We start from the raw sequence: 18,544 nt of genomic DNA, 5'->3' as shown, positions 1-18,544 counted from the left end.
TTGGTTATGTGGGGTGAGTGAGAGTCCATCAAGTATGATGCTGAGCTTGTAAGCCTGGGTAATTAGGAGGATGGTGATAATATTATGATTAAAGGGAAATTTCAAATAGAAGAGGGTTAACAAAAAACAAAGATAAGTTATGTTTGGGATATTTTGAGTTTGTGGCACCTATTTGAGATGTACAAAAGGCAGTTGTTGATATATGATTATAGATAGAAGACAGATTCATATTAGACATATAGATATGGGAATCATCTATGTAAACATAATAATTAAACCCATGGGAATTGATAGGATCAACAAACCAGAATTTATAAAGTGAAAAAAGAGAGGCTTTTGAAAAACAACAATAACATGGTTAGTCAGTGTAATGTACATTAAGAACCAGTGAAAGAAGGCTGAGGAGTGGTTGGATAGATAAGAGGAGACCCAGGAGAGAGCAGTGTCATGAAAAATTAGAGAATAGGAGGTATCCAGGAAGGGAGGGTGATCAGATATGTCACACATCTTTACAGAGAAGTAGTAGTATATTTTCCCCCTACCAGACTTGTGATTTTCTTAATTTGAGGAAATCCAAGTAAGGATATTTGATTTGCAGTGCAAATCTTTACCTCTTCTGAAAACTACTACCTTAAATAAAGAGCTGACTTAAGGCTCTGAGAGTTTAAAATATTTACTTAGAGTCAGATGCACAGCATGTGGCAGAAACAGTATTTGAACCTTCTTGACTCAGTCCAAGTCTCTATCCATTAAACTCCTTTCTCTTTTCAGCATTAAACTTATTACCCCCTCTCTGACACCTGGTGAAATGAAATGACTTTATCAAAGTAAGTGGTAAGGGGGAAGCGAGGTGGTGCAGTGGATAGAGCACCAGCCCTGGATTCAGAAGGACCAGAGTTCAAATCCAGCCTCAAACACTTGATACTTAGTAGCTGTGTGACCCTGGGCAAGTCACTTAACCCCCATTGCCCTGCCCCCCAAAAAAGTAAATGGTGAAACTGAGATTCTAAATTAAATTTTCTGTGTCCAAGAACAATATTCTTTCTAATGCTTCAAAATTATTCAAATATTAGAGTTCTCTCTCTCTCTCTCTAAGTGTGTGTGTGGGGGGGGGAAAGCTGTTGTCATCATCCTTGGGGATCTTTAAGCAATGAACCTGTTCCAGACAGTTCAGTCCAGAACACCATGAAGTTTCATCATGAAACTGGGCCTGATAATCTACCAATATCCTGCAATTTTTATGATTCAAAGCAATAAATCAATAGAAATTCTAAGAAATGCTCACCAAATATCCACACTTCATACTCAAATAAGTGATGGAGGAGATAATCAATAATCGAGCCCTTGAGGAAAGTCATGGAATGTCCTTTATGACCATCTTTGAAAATCAAATAGCATTTCCCCCCTCGGAGTAGAACGGTTAACATGCATGTAAACTCATATTACTTCTCAGAGTAGCTTGATAATAGCTTGCATAATCACTGGACTTTACATTTACCAAAACACTTTTGGGAAACTTTAACATATGATTGGGGAAAAACTCTAAGTTGTTCCTTTACGTTTTGAAACTACTTCATCTTGAAAGTCATCATCTATCTCTTTTTTTCCCCTTTGACATTTATGAATATCTTAAATAAGAAATCAGATAGCACCTTCTAAATCTGTTAAAAAGTCCATAAAACCATTTTTAATTGACTCCTTAATCCATAATACAAAAACAGAGATCGAAATGATTGATTTAATTGATTTTTAAATACCACATTGTTTCATATATCGCCCCCCCTGAAAAAATTCAAGAATAGTTACTTGATGAAAAGGTGATATATTGTTGAGTCAAAGGTCTCATCTAGTTGTTGTACTGTTCTCCGCCCCCCCCCCCCAGGAAAATGAACAATTTTTTTTTCTAAGTATGGAAAGTATAATTTGATATATTTCACATGATCTGGAATTCATGATCACAGATCATCAAGGAAGCAACAAATGAGATACATAAATTTGCAGAGTTATTTGGGGAATAAAAATAGTTGCTCTCATTTCTAAGGTTGTCCTCAAATCTTGGCCCCTTGATGATAGTTTTAAAGTAAAGTAAAGTAATAAGGAGCTAAGGTAATGAAATCAGAGGGAAGGTATTGTGAAAAGAGTAGAATTATAGTACTGTTTGATATTCCTTTGCTGAGAGGAAGAATTTTTCATAGGGGATAAAGAGTTGACCTTGAACTCATCATTACTTGAATTCAAGCCCTATGTCTGACACACACACGTTCTCTGTGAATCATTGAATGTAACTTTATATCTCAGATTCTCAGGCAATTCACTAATATTATAAATTGCAGAACAAGTGCCTATCTGTGATGATAGAAGGGAACTCACTGGGAATTACCAATTTTGAAGAAATAAGCTTCAGTTTCTAAAAATATATATATTTTATTAATGAAAAGTAAATACAAAGTACAAAGATGATATTAAATACAATCAATATAAATTTTTGCCTTAAAAACTGAAGAAGGCAACACAGCGTAGCCAGTGTGGGCATCTTGCCATCTTCCTTACCATCCTATTCTTTTCATATCAGAATAGTGATCCTGAAAACCTAAACTTCCAATAACCTTGCATTTCCCCGACCATGCAAATAGAATATACTCAGCTTTGAAATTCATCTACCATTGAAACTCAGTGAGCCTCATACTGCTAGACCTTGCTTCATCCCATTGAGCTGTCTACCAGGAGACCAGGGCCTAACCATGATGAAAACTTTCCTTTTAGTCATGTGTATTGTACATAGTAGATTCTCCCTTCCCCACCTCCTATTTCCTGACTAACTCAGGGAGTAATAATCAAATTAATATCACCATTGCTATTACAAAGAGAATCATAATCCTTCTCCCTGTGTTTCCATTCTCAGTCACTGTGATTGCTAAACCAAAGCTCCTATGACTTTCAAATATGTGTTGTGTAACCCCCTTTTCTGATGCAGTAGCATGTAAGCTTTCTTAGGGCAAAGACTGTCTCACTCTTCCATTTGTATCTTCAGTGCCTGTTATAATGATCCATAATAGCTATTGGTAGATAATAGGCATGGTGGATAATAGGCAATAACAATAATTATAACTAACGTTTATACAGAATTTTAGGGTTTGAAAACAATTTACAAAATTATTTTCTTTTTATTCTGATAAGAATATGAGATGGTAGGGTGTTATTATTATCCTCATTTTAGAGATGAGAAAACTGAGGCAAACAGGGTAAAATTATTTTCCCAGGGTCATAAAAATAGTAAGTGTGTGAGACCAAATTTGAACTCGGGAAGATGAATCTTCCTGACTTCAGGTCCAGCACTCTATCTACTGCATGACCTTGCTGCACCAGCAATTGATTTTACTTAGTTATTTAAAAGATGAGTCTAACTAAATTTAGAAAAGCTTACTGCCAAGTTGGATGTGCAGTGGTGGAATTTTCCCCTTCAGAAGATTGAAGACTTTCTACTCAGTTGTAACTTGTATTAGTGGAGAGAGTCACCAAGTTGATGAAATCTTTGATCCATGAAATATTTATGTATTACTATAAAATATTTTTGTGAACTTCCTGGGTTCTAGGAATACAAAGATTTATTCTACTGTGCAGGTGCTCAGTGATCTAGGAAAAAGGGAACCTAAGAATTGAGGATACCATGAAAGACTTCATATAGGTGTTGCTTGAGCAGTTCTTCAGGAAATGAAGTATTCTAAAAGAAGTAAGCTAGAAGTGAATTCTGAGCATGGTGGACAACCAGAATAAGGTAGTCACACAGTTAAACCTGAACTTTAGGAATTTCACTTTGGTAGCTGTATAGAGAATGGAGTGGAAAAGGAAAAGCTAAAGCTGGAATATTAATTAAAATGCTATTGCCATCATTAAGGTGATCAGGGATAGGTTTTTAAAAAATTTCTTTTATTGTTGAGTTGACTTTATTGATGGAGGGGAAAATGCAGCAATAAGAACTCACAAGTTTAACCACAGATAAATCTGTACTTTTTCTATTAACTTTACACTCTCAATGTCTAAATAACTCATCCTCAGGATGGCTGAAGCAGACTAAATCTCAAAAGATACAGGTTAAAATCTCAAAAGTTATAAATGTTGTGGTTATGATGTTGGAAATTCTTATAGGAAGAAACTATGGGTATTTCTATGGATATAGATCTATGTATTCTACCTACCCATGCCCATAGATCATAGTTAATTTGGTGTCAATAATATACATATTAAAACATACTACTATATAATAATGTCCTATTAATATCTACAGTAGTGAAAACCCACTAGCAAATTAGCTGTAATTTTATTTTATTTTATCTGAAAGCTAATTTAATGTGAGTGTGTATGTATTTATGCCTGTGAGGACTGGTTTATTTGCTAGGCCATAACTGACAGAAGTGATTTCATGTTTGACAAGTAATTGACCCACCTTTGTACTGCGAAGTTACTATAGGGTACTATATATACAATAACTAACTTGGTCAGTTACCTTAAGAGTTAGGGATCAATGTTACTAAACTCTCAAATTAGCAAAATTGATCTAGTCCTTATGTGCAAAGCTAGTAACCTTTCCTAATCAATTGTGGGGGGTGGGAGGAAAGCCATAGTCTGCACCACTAGTGGACTAACTACCCTTAAGTTCTTCCTTGCACTTATTCCTTATAAATGTGCCCAGCAACAATAATCAGATATAGGGCAGTCACCTAATTGATCTGGGCTCTCCATCAGGGTACTTCATCCTATCATATACAACCACACCACTATTCTTTTGTGTGTCTGGAGGCCTTTAGGGCTATAGAATCACATACTGGTATGCTAATGAATATAATCTGCGTGAACCAAAACATTTCCTGGTTTATGTCCTTCTGGACACCCCCTTAACCTCACAAATGCTTTGATCAGAGTATTAACTCATTACAATTTTGGTTGATTTTATTTTCCTGATCTTAAATGTGCCATTTGTGAATGAAAGCAGCTTTTTTGTTGTACCTTGTAGTCAGGTTATAGGCTCTTAAAGAAATATTTAAATCTGGTAATAAAAGTTTATACCAACCAAATTAACAGATTTTCTAATTATTCTCCCCTCTTTGAGCTTTAATTATATTTAACTTTTAAAGTTGGATATGTATTCATTTTATGAAATATTATCATGTTTTTATGAAACATTGGAAATCATTGTTTTTAAAAAGCCTTACAATACTCTTGAGAAGATATTATAACAACAAAGAAACAAAAACCACAGTGTATGATAAATAATGAAAGTGTGTGCTAAAGATCACTATTGGGGGAGCAGTTTGTGAAAATATATATATTCTATGTTTTAAATATACAAAGAGTAATATCTGTGACTTTTAACCGACATTTCCTTCCCATTAGTAATTCATTTTCTTAGTCATTTAAAAAGTCAGTGAGAGATATTAATAGTATGGTTAATAAAATCTATGAACAGAAAATAATTTTAATTCAGAAATGAAATGCCTCATATTTCCTTATTTCAAATGGCCATTCTGTAATTATCCATCTAATTTTATCATCATGATGCAATGCTACAGTTCAGCGATTAAAACCTTTAAAGAAGCCAAAACTTCTCTTTCAGTGAGCCAAGATGTTTCATTTGGTTCATACGACAAAAAGTTCAAAAGCTTTGCTTCCAAAGACATTTTTAGTAACAGAATAGTAAGTATTAATTAATGGGTTTTTGCTCTTTGAGTAGAAGTTCTCATTATTAGCTGTTTAATTGTGCCAGGATACAAGTGCTCAGTATTATCTTAAATAAATGCTATGATTATATTTTCTAAAAATCTGTTTTTCAAAAGATCTAATTGTTAACATTAATTTCCTTTTATAGTCACAGATATCAATCAGTGTAGAAGACTGGGAAGACACCAAAGATACCAAAGAACAAAGTCACCACCGCAACAACCACCGTAATTCAACATCTAGCGACCAATCAGACCACCCATTGCTGCGGCGAAAGAGCATGCAGTGGGCGCGTCGGCTCAGTAGAAAAGTTCCAAAGCACTCTGGTAAAACAGCTGAAAAAATAAGCCAACAGCGACTAAACCTGTATAGGAGATCAGAAAGACAGGAGCTTGCTGAACTGGTGAAAAACAGAATGAAGCACCTGGGTCTCACTACAGTGGGATATGGTATGACATTTAGAAATACTCATTATGGACTTGAATTTTTTACTGTAAAACTGAGAACTGTTCAGGGGAGTGTAAAAAAAAAATCAAATAATTTAAGAAGTCTTTAAATAGTACTAATCTAATTATCTTTTGTTTTATTTTTTTTGTCTTATAGTTCAAGAGGGTATAGATTATTGGAAAGGTTATAACATTTTAAATATATCTCTTCCCTTTCGTGTGTGTATACACAAATCCAAACCATTGAGTTTGAAGCATTGGGTTACAAAATATTTCTATAAACCCTAAAGTGACCAGAATGGTAATATGAAATTTCCTCAGGCTAGTTTTACCAGAATTCTTCAAAATGATCATCTGTGTATCTGAAGTCTAGTAGCAATAGTTATGAGCTGGAGTAAGATAAGGAAAATGGCAAATATGGCTGACAAAATATTGTGGTCTCAGTTTTAGCTGATCCTTGTTAAAAGTTTCCTAAGGTCATTCAGAAATAAACATCACTGTGTTTTCCCCAAAGAAAAAAAAAACTTGGAAATGATCCAAATGGCATATATTTGATTAACTTCTATAATTATTTTACATTAGAAGCTCAAGAAAAGGCATGGTGGAGGAATCATGACAAAGAAGCATGTTTCCTTTTTGCACTGATTAAGGCTTCATTATTTACATGTATATATCTGTGTATGGCTGCATCACTTAGAAACTTTGCTAAATCTATTATGTCATAAATGGGGTATGCCTTCCAGTAGTACAGATTACAACTTATTCCTACCTTGTCATCTTAGTCGATTCCTCTTCATATCTTTCAGCAAATTCTTTATAGAAGAACCCAACATGCTGAAGCACTCTCTCATTCTCTTTTTTAATTTCATGCCTGCTTTTGTTGCCTTCAGGCCATGTCTGCTATTCTCTATTCTCTCCTCATTATTTGCCTGTCTGCCTCCAACTCTACATTTGCATGATAATATCATATAAGGCTTGTTTTGTTCATCATTGGTTATATTCTCCAGACTACTTAGATCTACCTTGTGTCTCTCTGTTCCCTTTTGGGTGTCTTGAAATATTAATCCTTTTGAAATTGTTGCATTTAATTATTGGCACATAGATAATGCAGTGAATGGAATGTTGGATTTGGGATCAGGACACCCAAATTCAGGTTATGTTTCAGACACTAGCGTTGTCACCATGAGCAATATTTAAATTTATTTAAATGTTTAAATTTATTTATTTAAATTTCCTCATCTGTAAAATGGAGGTCTCTCATGGTTGCTGGAAGGGTCAAATGAGATAACAAATATAATGCACTCTGCAACTATTAGCTAGATATTTATTATTAATAGCCATTTAATATGCTAGTACTAATTTTTTTTGAAATTTTGAATTTTAGTAAAAGAAAGCACACAATTATATTATTAATTTTTAGTATATATGCCTTTGGTTAAACCAAGCCAATCTTAAGATTTTTGTAGAGTTGACAATTTGAAATAATTATTTTTAAATTTCAACAATTGATTTCTAGCTGTTCTTATTGCACATGATATCTTCTATTCTTTCTCCTAATTTGACATTAGTTTTTTTTTTTTTTTTTACCTTGGCATTGATTGCTTCATATTCTCAATGCACACAGGCAACCGATGCAAAACAACTCCTGAATCAGTAACTGGCTTTTTTTGCCTGCCTGTTAGAATAGAAACAATTTCCTTTGTTATGCTATTATTTGGAGATTGACAAACTGCTGCTTATAAGCAAGAGACACTATGGTTGGAATCAGTAGATATCTGTGATATTTGTAAATAGAGGCTCGTTTTGAGCAAATATTTTGAAAGAATAATAAAGAAGTTGTCCTATCCCAAAATCTATAAATAGGTGGTAAAGAATGAACTTATTAATATTTACTGAAATTCTGTCCTCTTACCATAATATATATTCTTTTAAAATTGCTGGCTTGCTCTTTGTTTCCTGAGACATCAAATTACTGTATATCTGTGTTATTTGACAAGGCTATTAATATATTACTATTTTTGCTTGTTTCTGCAGAAAAGTTGGTAGAATATTTTACATAACAATTATGGCTAACTCGATATAAAACAAGTCAATGTCACCTTTTTACATGGGGAAACAACCAGTACTCATGTGCTTTTGCCAGTTCCACAAGTATAAGCAAAGATGTAGTACTAGTTTAACTAAAACCTCTCACTGGAGTAAAAAGATTGCAGTACCTGCACATAACAATAGATGTAATAGCCATTGCTACAGTAAGCATAATAAATACAAAGTTGGAGCTATCAAAGTATACCCTTAAGAACAAATGTTGAGGAGCAGCTGAGTGGCACAGTGGATAAAGCACCAGCCCTGAATTCAGGAGGACCTGAGTTCAAATCCGGCCTCAGACACTTGACACTTACTAGCTGTGTGATCCTGGGCAAGTCACTTAACCCTCATTGTCCTGCAAAACAAACAAAAGAATAAATGTCAAAAACTACTATGGCAAAAGTTATTTGAGAAAACTGTTAAAGGTCTGTGGAAAAACATTGGAAGATTAAGTCAATATCTAGCTGGTACACAAATTTCCATGTTATACTACACAATACAAGGGGAAACAAGCAAAGGATAAAGAAAGGAATCTAGAAAATAAAAACACATAAGAAACTCTCAATTCTTTTAGCAATTGAATGTAAAATTCACACATTTGACAACACAAGAAGTCAAAGAAACTCAAAGAACAAATAACCATTCACTACCATTTATAAACTTGAAGAGAAATAAGGAAAATGAGGTGAAGGGAAAAAAGTAGGAGGAGAGTATGGAAAGTGTATGGTCACTTGTGTTATCATATGACATCCAATACAACAAAAATAAGTTGGATCAAATATAAAGCAGAAAGCCTGCAAATAGCTCATATAAGGAATGACAATTTAACTATTTTCAAAGAGGTGATTGAAAATCTACCTTCTCTGCAATGCTAGAAAGTGATAAATAAGATATATAATTATCTTAAATGCTTGAAGGCAATTCATGATTTGTGAGGAAAAACACTAACATTTTCTGCTCAGACTTATGTCTGATTTCATCTTTCCTCAAAGAAGACAACATAAACTTTACCAATTATTGAAAGATGAGAACAGTGACTTTTCCAAATACAGGCCAATTACATATTTGTGTACTTTATGAAAAGTATTCACTGTTAATATATACTATATGTTTACATAAATACACATAAAAATACATGTCACATGTATGTGTATACATTTAGAAGAAACCAGGTTCGCCTGAGGACCAAAAAAGGTGTCCCCCAAAATCCCAGGTACATGATAATTTATTTATTGATTTGGAAATTGCTGAATAAGCTGCCTAAAGTTCTATTACATTTATTATTACCAAACCATGTTATTAATCTCTTGGTGTTCATGGATATTATCAAGATATATGATTCCATGGGAAGGTACATTAATCATTCATTTCACAGAAGCTCTCTCTAATGATATCAAAATATCATTTGGAATATAAAATTTTAATGTATGCCAAGCAAAACCAGAGATTGAGTGCTTCAAGCTTGAATCTGGAGGTCCCATTGAACCAATTTATGAGATGAAAAGTATAAATATATTGGTATCCCCTGGGCAAGGCACATCAAGCAAAAAAAATATCAAGAACTTTACATATGTTATTAGTTACTGGCATTCTGAACTTAAAAGCTAAATGAGCATATGTTTAAAGCAATTAACAAATGCCATTTTTGTCTTAATATTCTCTTTCACAACCATAAAATGAACTAACTGCCTACAACAGAGATTTAGAAATATTTTCATTTCCTTATCAAAAAAGAAGAAAATTATAGCCATTCTCAGAACACATAAAATGGAAAAGAACAAAGAAATATTTATTAGAATGCACACACATCAATTCACAAAGCAATAGTAAAGGATGAAAATAGCTACTCACCATTGGGTTTAGTGAATGTGATGAAAAAAATAGCTTCTGATGTAATCCTATGATTTGCATGAGATTAGATGAAAGAATTAAAAGTTCTCCAGTGGGCAATTTCCACACATACTTGGACAACTATATCTTGTCAAGGAAGCATTGAACAAATGGCCACATAAAACATACTTGCCTGGGAAGGCAGGAGTTTATGGTGGCAATTCAGGACTAGGTCTGCTAGCAGAAATTACGCAGGTTTTATCCTTTAGGAATCATGTTAGCAATCAATGTAGATTATATGAGAAACTTAAACAAATCTTTACTACATGCTCTAAAAATATAGTATTTATAGTTATTGTGTGTCCTTCATTCTTGAGGACCATGGCATTGGGAGGTGATGTCATGACTTGCAGTGAATTGGATTTAAGTGAGGCAGGGCTCTACAAAGTTACCAACCTCACCTTCTTTTCCAGAGCCATTTGAGGCCAGTGGCAAGATATAGATCAGGACAACTGGAGATGGGACTGGATTTTTTTTAAAGGCAGTTGGGGTTAAGTGACTTGTCCAGGGTCACACAGCAAGTAAGTGTCTGAGGTGACACGAACTCAAATCCTCCTGACTCCAGGGCTACTGCTTTATACACTGTACCACCTAGCTGCCCCCAAAATATAGTATTTACTGATTACATTGAAAGATGTATCCTTGTATCTAGAATTGCACTGCAGAGGCACACTTTTAAGGGTGGACAGATGAAAGATCCCATACTATAAATATAAACCTTATAATATCTTGGAGAATTCAGACTATAGAGTACACTGTAACACGACTATTTCCACAGACTGGATTATTGCCTGCAACCACCCAGACATAGTGATCAACCAAATTTAAAAAAATAATAATAATAGATGTCCTCATGACAAATACCCATTATATTCTAACTATGGGAAAAAATGGCGTTCAACATTGAGAGAACAACAAAAAGAATATCACAATCATATAAGAACATATATAGGGACATCATTCCTATTGTCCAGTCTGCCACCAGAGATCTACTAAGATTGCTTTCAGTAAGCATACAGGAGATGAGTCTAGTTTCTTGTTCTTTTTCAGTCCACCAGAAAGAACAATTATCATATTCCTCTGTGAAAAAGCACATTAGATGTTTCATGTAAAATATTAGCAGTATAGGATTTTATTCTAGTTTTGTTTGTACTTGAAATCCTATCTGTCTATCCATATGCCTGTCTGTCCATCCACTCATCCACCCATCCATTATCTATGTATCCATCCTATTATCTTTTGAATTACTGTAGAATTGAAATATTTAAAACAACATATAATATTCCATTGTTATTTCATTTTTAAAGAAACTTATTCCTATATGTACAAATGAAATGGAAAGAGTCCCAAATGGTTAAGCCAAAGACTACCTCATGAGTCACTGGAAAATTGAAGCATGAGAAACTTCATATTTAAGTAGACAGAACTTAAATTGTTGATGACATGAATCAAAGTGTCTGTTGTAATGTGAATTTCTAGAGTAAGTAAGATAAAAATGGAGTGAAAGAGAAAGAATGTGCTCACATCATCTTGGTAGTGTTATCATTAATTAGGAAAATTTGTGAACATGGTACTTGGCCCTCTTTAAAAGTAATAAACATTGTGATAAAACATTCTATTTTCACAAAAAACTTTTAGATGTATATTAAGTTGTAATATTTAGAGAGGCTATATAAACTATCATTCCTTTTAAAAGTAAAGGATGATACATTACTACTGACTGAAATATAGTGAATAATTCTTAATATTTGTATAGTACTTTATGACTTAGAATGATTTCATATATCCAGACCCAGGGAGTGGGGTAGCATTTTTTTTAAATTAAGGTAATTAAGTTAAACTTTCACAAAAAAAAGGCTAAGTGATATGCACAAGTTATATAGCCAGCTACTAGGTGACATATCTAAGACTCAAATGCAGGTTTTTTGACTTTAAGTTTACTAGTTTTTCCACTCTACTATGTTGTTGCTCAAATAGCTGGTAAGGCAGACCAGAAAATCTAACTGCTCATTATTTAATTTTGTTGATTATTTCTCCAAGTTTTGCTTTAAAATGTCCATTCTCCACGATTCCTCCAAACCTTCATACCACTCCTTCCCATTTCATGTATTTTACATGGTACAGGCCATTGTCTAAAGAAATACAAGCCCTTTTCTTGGTGAGATGATAGGCTATAAATATGTAGAGATAGCCTAGTAAATGTTGGCCTATGGAAATGAAGAGTGCTTTGGACATGCTATCTGACAATTACTGACTCTTTTGGATGTTTTTTTCCCCTAAGGATATATTTGGAATGCATCTCAAACTTGCTAGGAATACCGATCCCAATGAACAAGGAAAGTCAGCTTTGAGGATAAAATGATTGGCATATTTTACAGTACAAAAATTCGATGTTGTCTTTAGAATGCCTTTTTCTACAGGTGCTGACAGATTCTGACATCAAATAGTTAGGGAAGAATTGTCAGCTTGAGATGAAAGGTCAAAGGCACAGAATTATAAAGAGAGTCTTTTCAGGTGACTAGAGAGTAACTGACAATGCCTACATCTGGTATACATTACAAACCTAAAGAAGCTTTTATTTCCTGATTCAAATGATGATACATTGGACGACCTGTGGGCTTATCTTAACCAAGCACTATTTTCTAATGAACATGCTAATTAGGCAGTTCTTGTACAGTGTATTACAAATGTAGAAATACAGGTATGACAGAATTTGACATTTGTCTGTAACACAACCCTGAGAGAAAGATTTACTGTATTCTCAAACCCCAAATAAAGTAATCCAGGTGTCAAAGGTTTGTCCCAGATCACATTTCACTTTCTTTTATGCATAATAAACTAATTACCTGTAGGAGCAGAAAGCATGTAGAGGTGATCTACATCCACTGATTCACTCACTCACCCATTCATTCATTCCTTAAAAAATATTCATCCCTTAACATGTTTAAAGAATTTTTCTAATTACTGCTTACATGGAGTTTACAATACCCTACTGGAGTATATGGGATAACTACAATACTATACAAATAGATGTTATTTTTAGTAGAGAAAAAAATATAAGATAATTTATTGTTTAGTCATACCCAGCCCTTCATGACTCCATTTGGCATTTTCTTGGCAAAGATCCTGGAGTGGTTTACTATTTCTTTCTCCAACTCATTTATAGATGAGCAAACTGAGGCAAACAGGGTTAAGTGACTTGCCCAGTGACACAGAGCTACTAAATGTCTAAGGCCAGATTTGACCTCATGAAAATGATTCCTCCTCACTCTAGAAATAGAGCCCTATACACGGTGCCATCTAGCTGCCCATATAAGACCATAAGTGAAATGAAATAGTAAAAGAATGAAAAAGTATTTCCAAGGGGAAGCTAGTTGGTGCAGTGGATAAAGCACCAGACCTGGATTCAGGAGAACTTGAGTTCAAATCTGGCCTCAGACACTTGACCCTTACTAGCTGTGTGACCCTGGGCAAAAAAATGAATGAATGAATGAATGAATGAATAAATAGATGGATGGATGGATAGATAGACAGACAAATAAATAAATAAATGAAAGGATACATAAACGATTAAATAGATAGATGATCAAATAAATAATTAAATAACTGAGTGAATAAATAAATAGATAAATAGATAGATAAATGAATGAATGAATGAATGAATTTATTTATTTATAAAAGAAAAATTATTTCCAGAGTGCCAAGAATCAAGGAAGACTTCAAAGAAGAGGTGATGTTTGAGGCAGACCTTGAAGGAAGGGTAAAATATCAAGATACAGGGTTTGGTTGGGGAAAGAATTCCATATATGTGAAGCAACATCACTCTATAATGCTTGATGTGCAAAAGACCTAGAAAATATTTTAGTTTGATTATAATGTATACAAGGGGACATAGATTGAATGAATGGTGAAATATTTAATAAGTGCCTATTATAAATAAAAATAGATAGATAGATAAATAAATGAAAATTGGGGGCAGCTAGGTAGTGCAGTGGATAAAGTACCGGCCCTGGATTCAGGAGGTTCAAATCCAGCCTCAGATACTTGACACTTACTAGCTGTGTGACCCTGGGGAAGTCACTTAACCCTCATTGCCCTGCAATCAACAAACAAATGAATGAATAAGTGCGTATTATGTGTCAGGAACTGTGGCAAGTGCTGCAGAAAACAAAATATAAACAAGCAAGTTACTCTCTGTCCTCAAAAACCTACATTCTAATGGGAATCTAGAAATGGGAAAGTATATGAGGGGTATGATGCCATGAAAGTGATCAGGGAATTACATGAAAGTCTGGTTTAGGTAAGGGGCAAGAAAGCTCACTGTAAAGGTCCGAAGAGGTGAGTATGAAGAAGATGGGTGGATGGCAGGTGACATGAGACAGGAAAGTCCAGGGAGGGATTTGGAGATCTGGTTCTGCTCAATACAAGGCTGAAAATGTGTGTGTGTGTGTAGAAGATGGTTTAGGTTGGTGGAAAGTTTCAAAAGTAGTCTAAGGAATATGCATGATTCCATAAGCATTAGTGTTGTTAGGTGAAGAGTTGTTAGGTGAGAAAGAACATGATTAGATGTGTGAATAATAAAGAAGCTAAATTTAGAAGCACTGTGAAGGCTTGATTCAAGGAGAAAAACTAGATGGAATAAGACTCATTAGGAGTTTGCAATATTCTAGATTGCTGCTAATTACCTCAAACTTCCCTTCAGATTTTTTTTATATAAACAATTAATACTCATCTAGACATTCATTTATTCATTCATATTCTTGATTAACTTATATGTAACTGAAATAAATGGCTACATTAAATAGTATTCCAGAAAAATATACAAGTTAAGTATTTAAATTTTCATTTTGAATCACTTCCATTTCATAAAACTGAAAGCACCTTAGTGCTTCATCAGTAATGATTATAAAGAATCAATGTTTCCAGAGTAGATTTGAAACAAATTTCTGCATTTTATTTTTTAAATTTTGGGGAAAAGTCAGGTTATCCTCAAAATGTGCCAGTAAGATACAGAAGAATAAATGTAGAAATTGAGGGTTATTTTTAATTCATTCTGTCCATTTAACAGAAAAAATATATATAAATAGTTTGACTTAATAGACCAAATAATGAAGCTTTTAAAAGAATAACTGCTGAGATGAAGATTCATAGTCAATGAAAACTTTTGTGTATGCAATTTTCCATCATTTCATTGAATCAAGATTTTGAAGTTTTCTTTCATGCATTTATATTTCTCATACTTGAATTTTCAGTGATGCATAATGTTAAGGCTAAAATTCTAGCTAGACTGTCTAAAATATCTAATGAGTGGTCACCAATAAATTATAAGCTTTAGCAAAAGTTAGGCTTTTAAGCATTTATTAAGAAGAATAAGAATTTGGTAAAGAGAGAGAGAAAGGCCTACATTCATCTATCTATTAAAGGGAGAGCACATTTCTCGCTCCCTTCTCCACCAGCGTCCTCAGGAAAGAGAGAGAGACAGAGCGCCCAGCTCCCCCTTCCTCCTCCCACCAGCAAACGTCACTTCCTGACGCCAAAGAAAAGATGCACGGTCATGCCCTCAAAGACCTTCTTTTCGTGGCGGAGCTTTTCTACAGTAAGTCTCCAGCAGGCGGCGTCATTCCAATCATTACAGTGTATTAACAAATAATATCCCCCTGTCCTTCACCTTTTCTCCAGAAATAAAGGAGGGGGGTTGGTGTATGTCTATTTAGATGTAGCCCGTGAGAAAAATGGATGAAATTTTTTCCAAGTACTTTTTTAAATTAGAGTAAACAGTATATTTTGCAAACACACTATTTTTTTATTTGTTCAGTAAAGTTGCCACAAATGGTATGACAATATCTGATAGCCACCAGTTGACAGAAGCTCGTCACCCAACAAATCATTTCTAGGTAGTACAAATTTGGCCTAACCAATATAAATATAAAATGTCTTCCAACCTAGCATTCTGACACCATTGAGCAGATTGATTTTTTTCATATATTTGTTAATCATTTTACCAAATCTTGAAAGATGAATCATTTTCTTTTTTTTCCTGTTTGTTTATTTATTTATTTATTTATTTATTTATTAATGTATAAGGTATTTTATTTTTTCCGTTACATGTAAAGATAGTTCTCAACTTTTGTTTATACAAGCTTTACAATTTCATATTTTTCTCCCTCCCTCCCCTCCCTCCCCCCTCCCCTAGACAGCAGGTAATCTGATATAGGTTATATCTATATATCTCTATACATATACATATATATATATATATATATATATACACACACATATATACACACATAATAACATTAATCCTATCTCTGCATTAATCCTGTTACAAGAGAAAAAATCAGAGCAGTGATGCAAAACCTCAAAATAGAAAAAAAAAACAACAGCACCCAAAACAAAAGAAATAGTATGGTTCAATCAGCATCTATACTCCACAGTTCTTTCTTTCTTTTTTTTTCTTGGATTTGGAGATCCACTTCTATCATGAGTTCCCTGGAACTCTTCTGTACCATTGCATTGGTGAGAAGAATATAGTCCATCACAGTAGGTCAATACTCAATGTTGATGATACTGTGTACAATGTTCTTCTGGTTCTGCTCATCTCACTCATCATAAGCTCACGCAAGACCCTCCAGGTTTCTCTGAAATCTTCCTGCTCATCATTTCTTACAGCACAATAGCATTCCATTGTATTCATATACCACAACTTGTCCAGCCATTCCCCAATTGATGGGCTCCCCCTCAAATTGCAATTCCTTGCTACCACGTAAAGAGCAGCTATAAATATTTTTGTACATGTGGGTCCCTTTCCCCCTTCCATGATTTTCTTTGGGCAAAAGACCTAAAAGTGGGATTGCTGGGTCAAAGGGTATGCACAGCTTTATCGCCCTTTGGGCATAATTCCAAATTGCTCTCCAGAATGGTTGGATCAGCTCACAGCTCCACCAACAATGCATTAGTGTTCCAATTTTCCCACAGCCTCTCCAACATTTATTATCTTCCTTTTTTGTCATTTTAGCCAATCTGATAGGTGTCAGGTGGTACCTCAGAGTTGTTTTAATTTGCATCTCTCTAATCATTAGAGATTTAGAGCATTTTTTCATATGGGAATAGATAGCTTTGGTTTCTTCATCAGAAAACTGCCTGTTCATATCCTTTGACCATTTCTCAATTGGGGAATGACTTGGATTCTTATAAATTTGATTTAATTCCCTATATATTTTAGAGATGAGGCCTTTATCAGAAGCACTGGCCTCAAAAATTGTTTCCCAGCTTTCTGCCTCCCTTCCAATTTTGGATCGCATTGCTTCTGTTTGTACAAAAATTTTTTAATTTAATATAATCAAAATCATCCATTTTGCATTTTATAATATACTCTATCTCTTGTTTGGTCAAAAATTGTTTTCCTTTCCAAAGATCTGATAGGTACATTATTCCTTTCTCTCCTAATTTACCTATGGTATCACCTCTTATGTCTAAATCGTGTTTCCATTTTGACCTTATTTTAGTATAAGGTATAAGATGTTGGTCTATGCCTAATTTCTGCCATACTATCTTCCAGTTTTCCCAGGAGTTTTTGTCAAATACTGAGTTCCTATCCCAGAAGCTGGAGTCTTTGGGTTTATCAAACACTACATCACTAGTGTCATTTACTACTGCATTTCCTGAGCCTAGCCTATTCCATTGATCTACCACTCTGTTTTTTAGCCAGTACCAGATAGTTTTGATGACTGCCGCTTTATAGTAAAGCTCCAGGTTTGGTACCGCTAACCCACCTTCCTGTGAATTTTTTTTCATTATTTCCCTGGATATTCTTGATTTTTTGTTTTTCCAGATGAATTTTGTTATTATTTTTTCTAGCTGTATAAAATAATTTTTAGGTAGTCTGATTGGTATGGCACTGAATAAGTAAATTGATTTAGGCAGTATTGTCATTTTTACTATATTAGCTCTGCCTATCCATGAGCAATTGATATTTTCCAATTATTTAGATGTGATTTGATTTGTGTGAAGAGTGTTTGGTAGTTGTGTTCATAGAGTTCCTGGGTTTGTCTTGGCAAGTAGACTCCCAAGTATTTTATATTATCTACTGTTACTTTATTTTTTTTTTGTTTTTTTTGTTTTTTTGTTTTTTTAGTGAGGCAATTGGGGTTAAGTGACTTGCCCAGGGTCACACAGCTACTAAGTGTTAAGTGTCTGAGGCCGGATTTGAACTCAGGTACTCCTGAATCCAGGGCCGGCGCTCTATCTGCTGCCTCTATCTACCATTACTTTAAATGGAATTTCTCTTTCTATCTCTTGCTGCTGGACTTTGTTGGTCATGTATAGAAATGCTGATAATTTATGTGGATTTATTTAATATCCTGCTACTTTCCTAAAGTTATTAATTGTTTCAAGTAATTTTTGAC

The 18,544-nt window shown here is 34.2% G+C and overlaps 1 protein-coding gene across 3 annotated transcripts in view; it reads left to right on the top strand.

Annotated features, from left to right (window-relative positions):
- The window catches only part of KCNT2 (potassium sodium-activated channel subfamily T member 2), a 545,987-nt gene that overhangs the window by 505,779 nt on the left and 21,664 nt on the right, over positions 1 to 18,544 (top strand). For all 3 annotated transcript variants that reach the window (XM_043999339.1, XM_043999341.1, XM_043999340.1), the window contains one exon: positions 5,864 to 6,164. In XM_043999339.1, coding sequence (XP_043855274.1) covers positions 5,864 to 6,164 — 301 coding nt within the window. The remainder of the gene's footprint in view (positions 1 to 5,863; positions 6,165 to 18,544) is intronic.

This window comes from Dromiciops gliroides, chromosome 4, assembly GCF_019393635.1.
Source record: "Dromiciops gliroides isolate mDroGli1 chromosome 4, mDroGli1.pri, whole genome shotgun sequence".
In the NCBI taxonomy this organism is placed as follows: domain Eukaryota; kingdom Metazoa; phylum Chordata; class Mammalia; order Microbiotheria; family Microbiotheriidae; genus Dromiciops; species Dromiciops gliroides.
The sequence above is the reverse complement of the archived record's forward strand: the minus strand, read 5'-3'. Positions and strand labels throughout refer to the sequence as shown.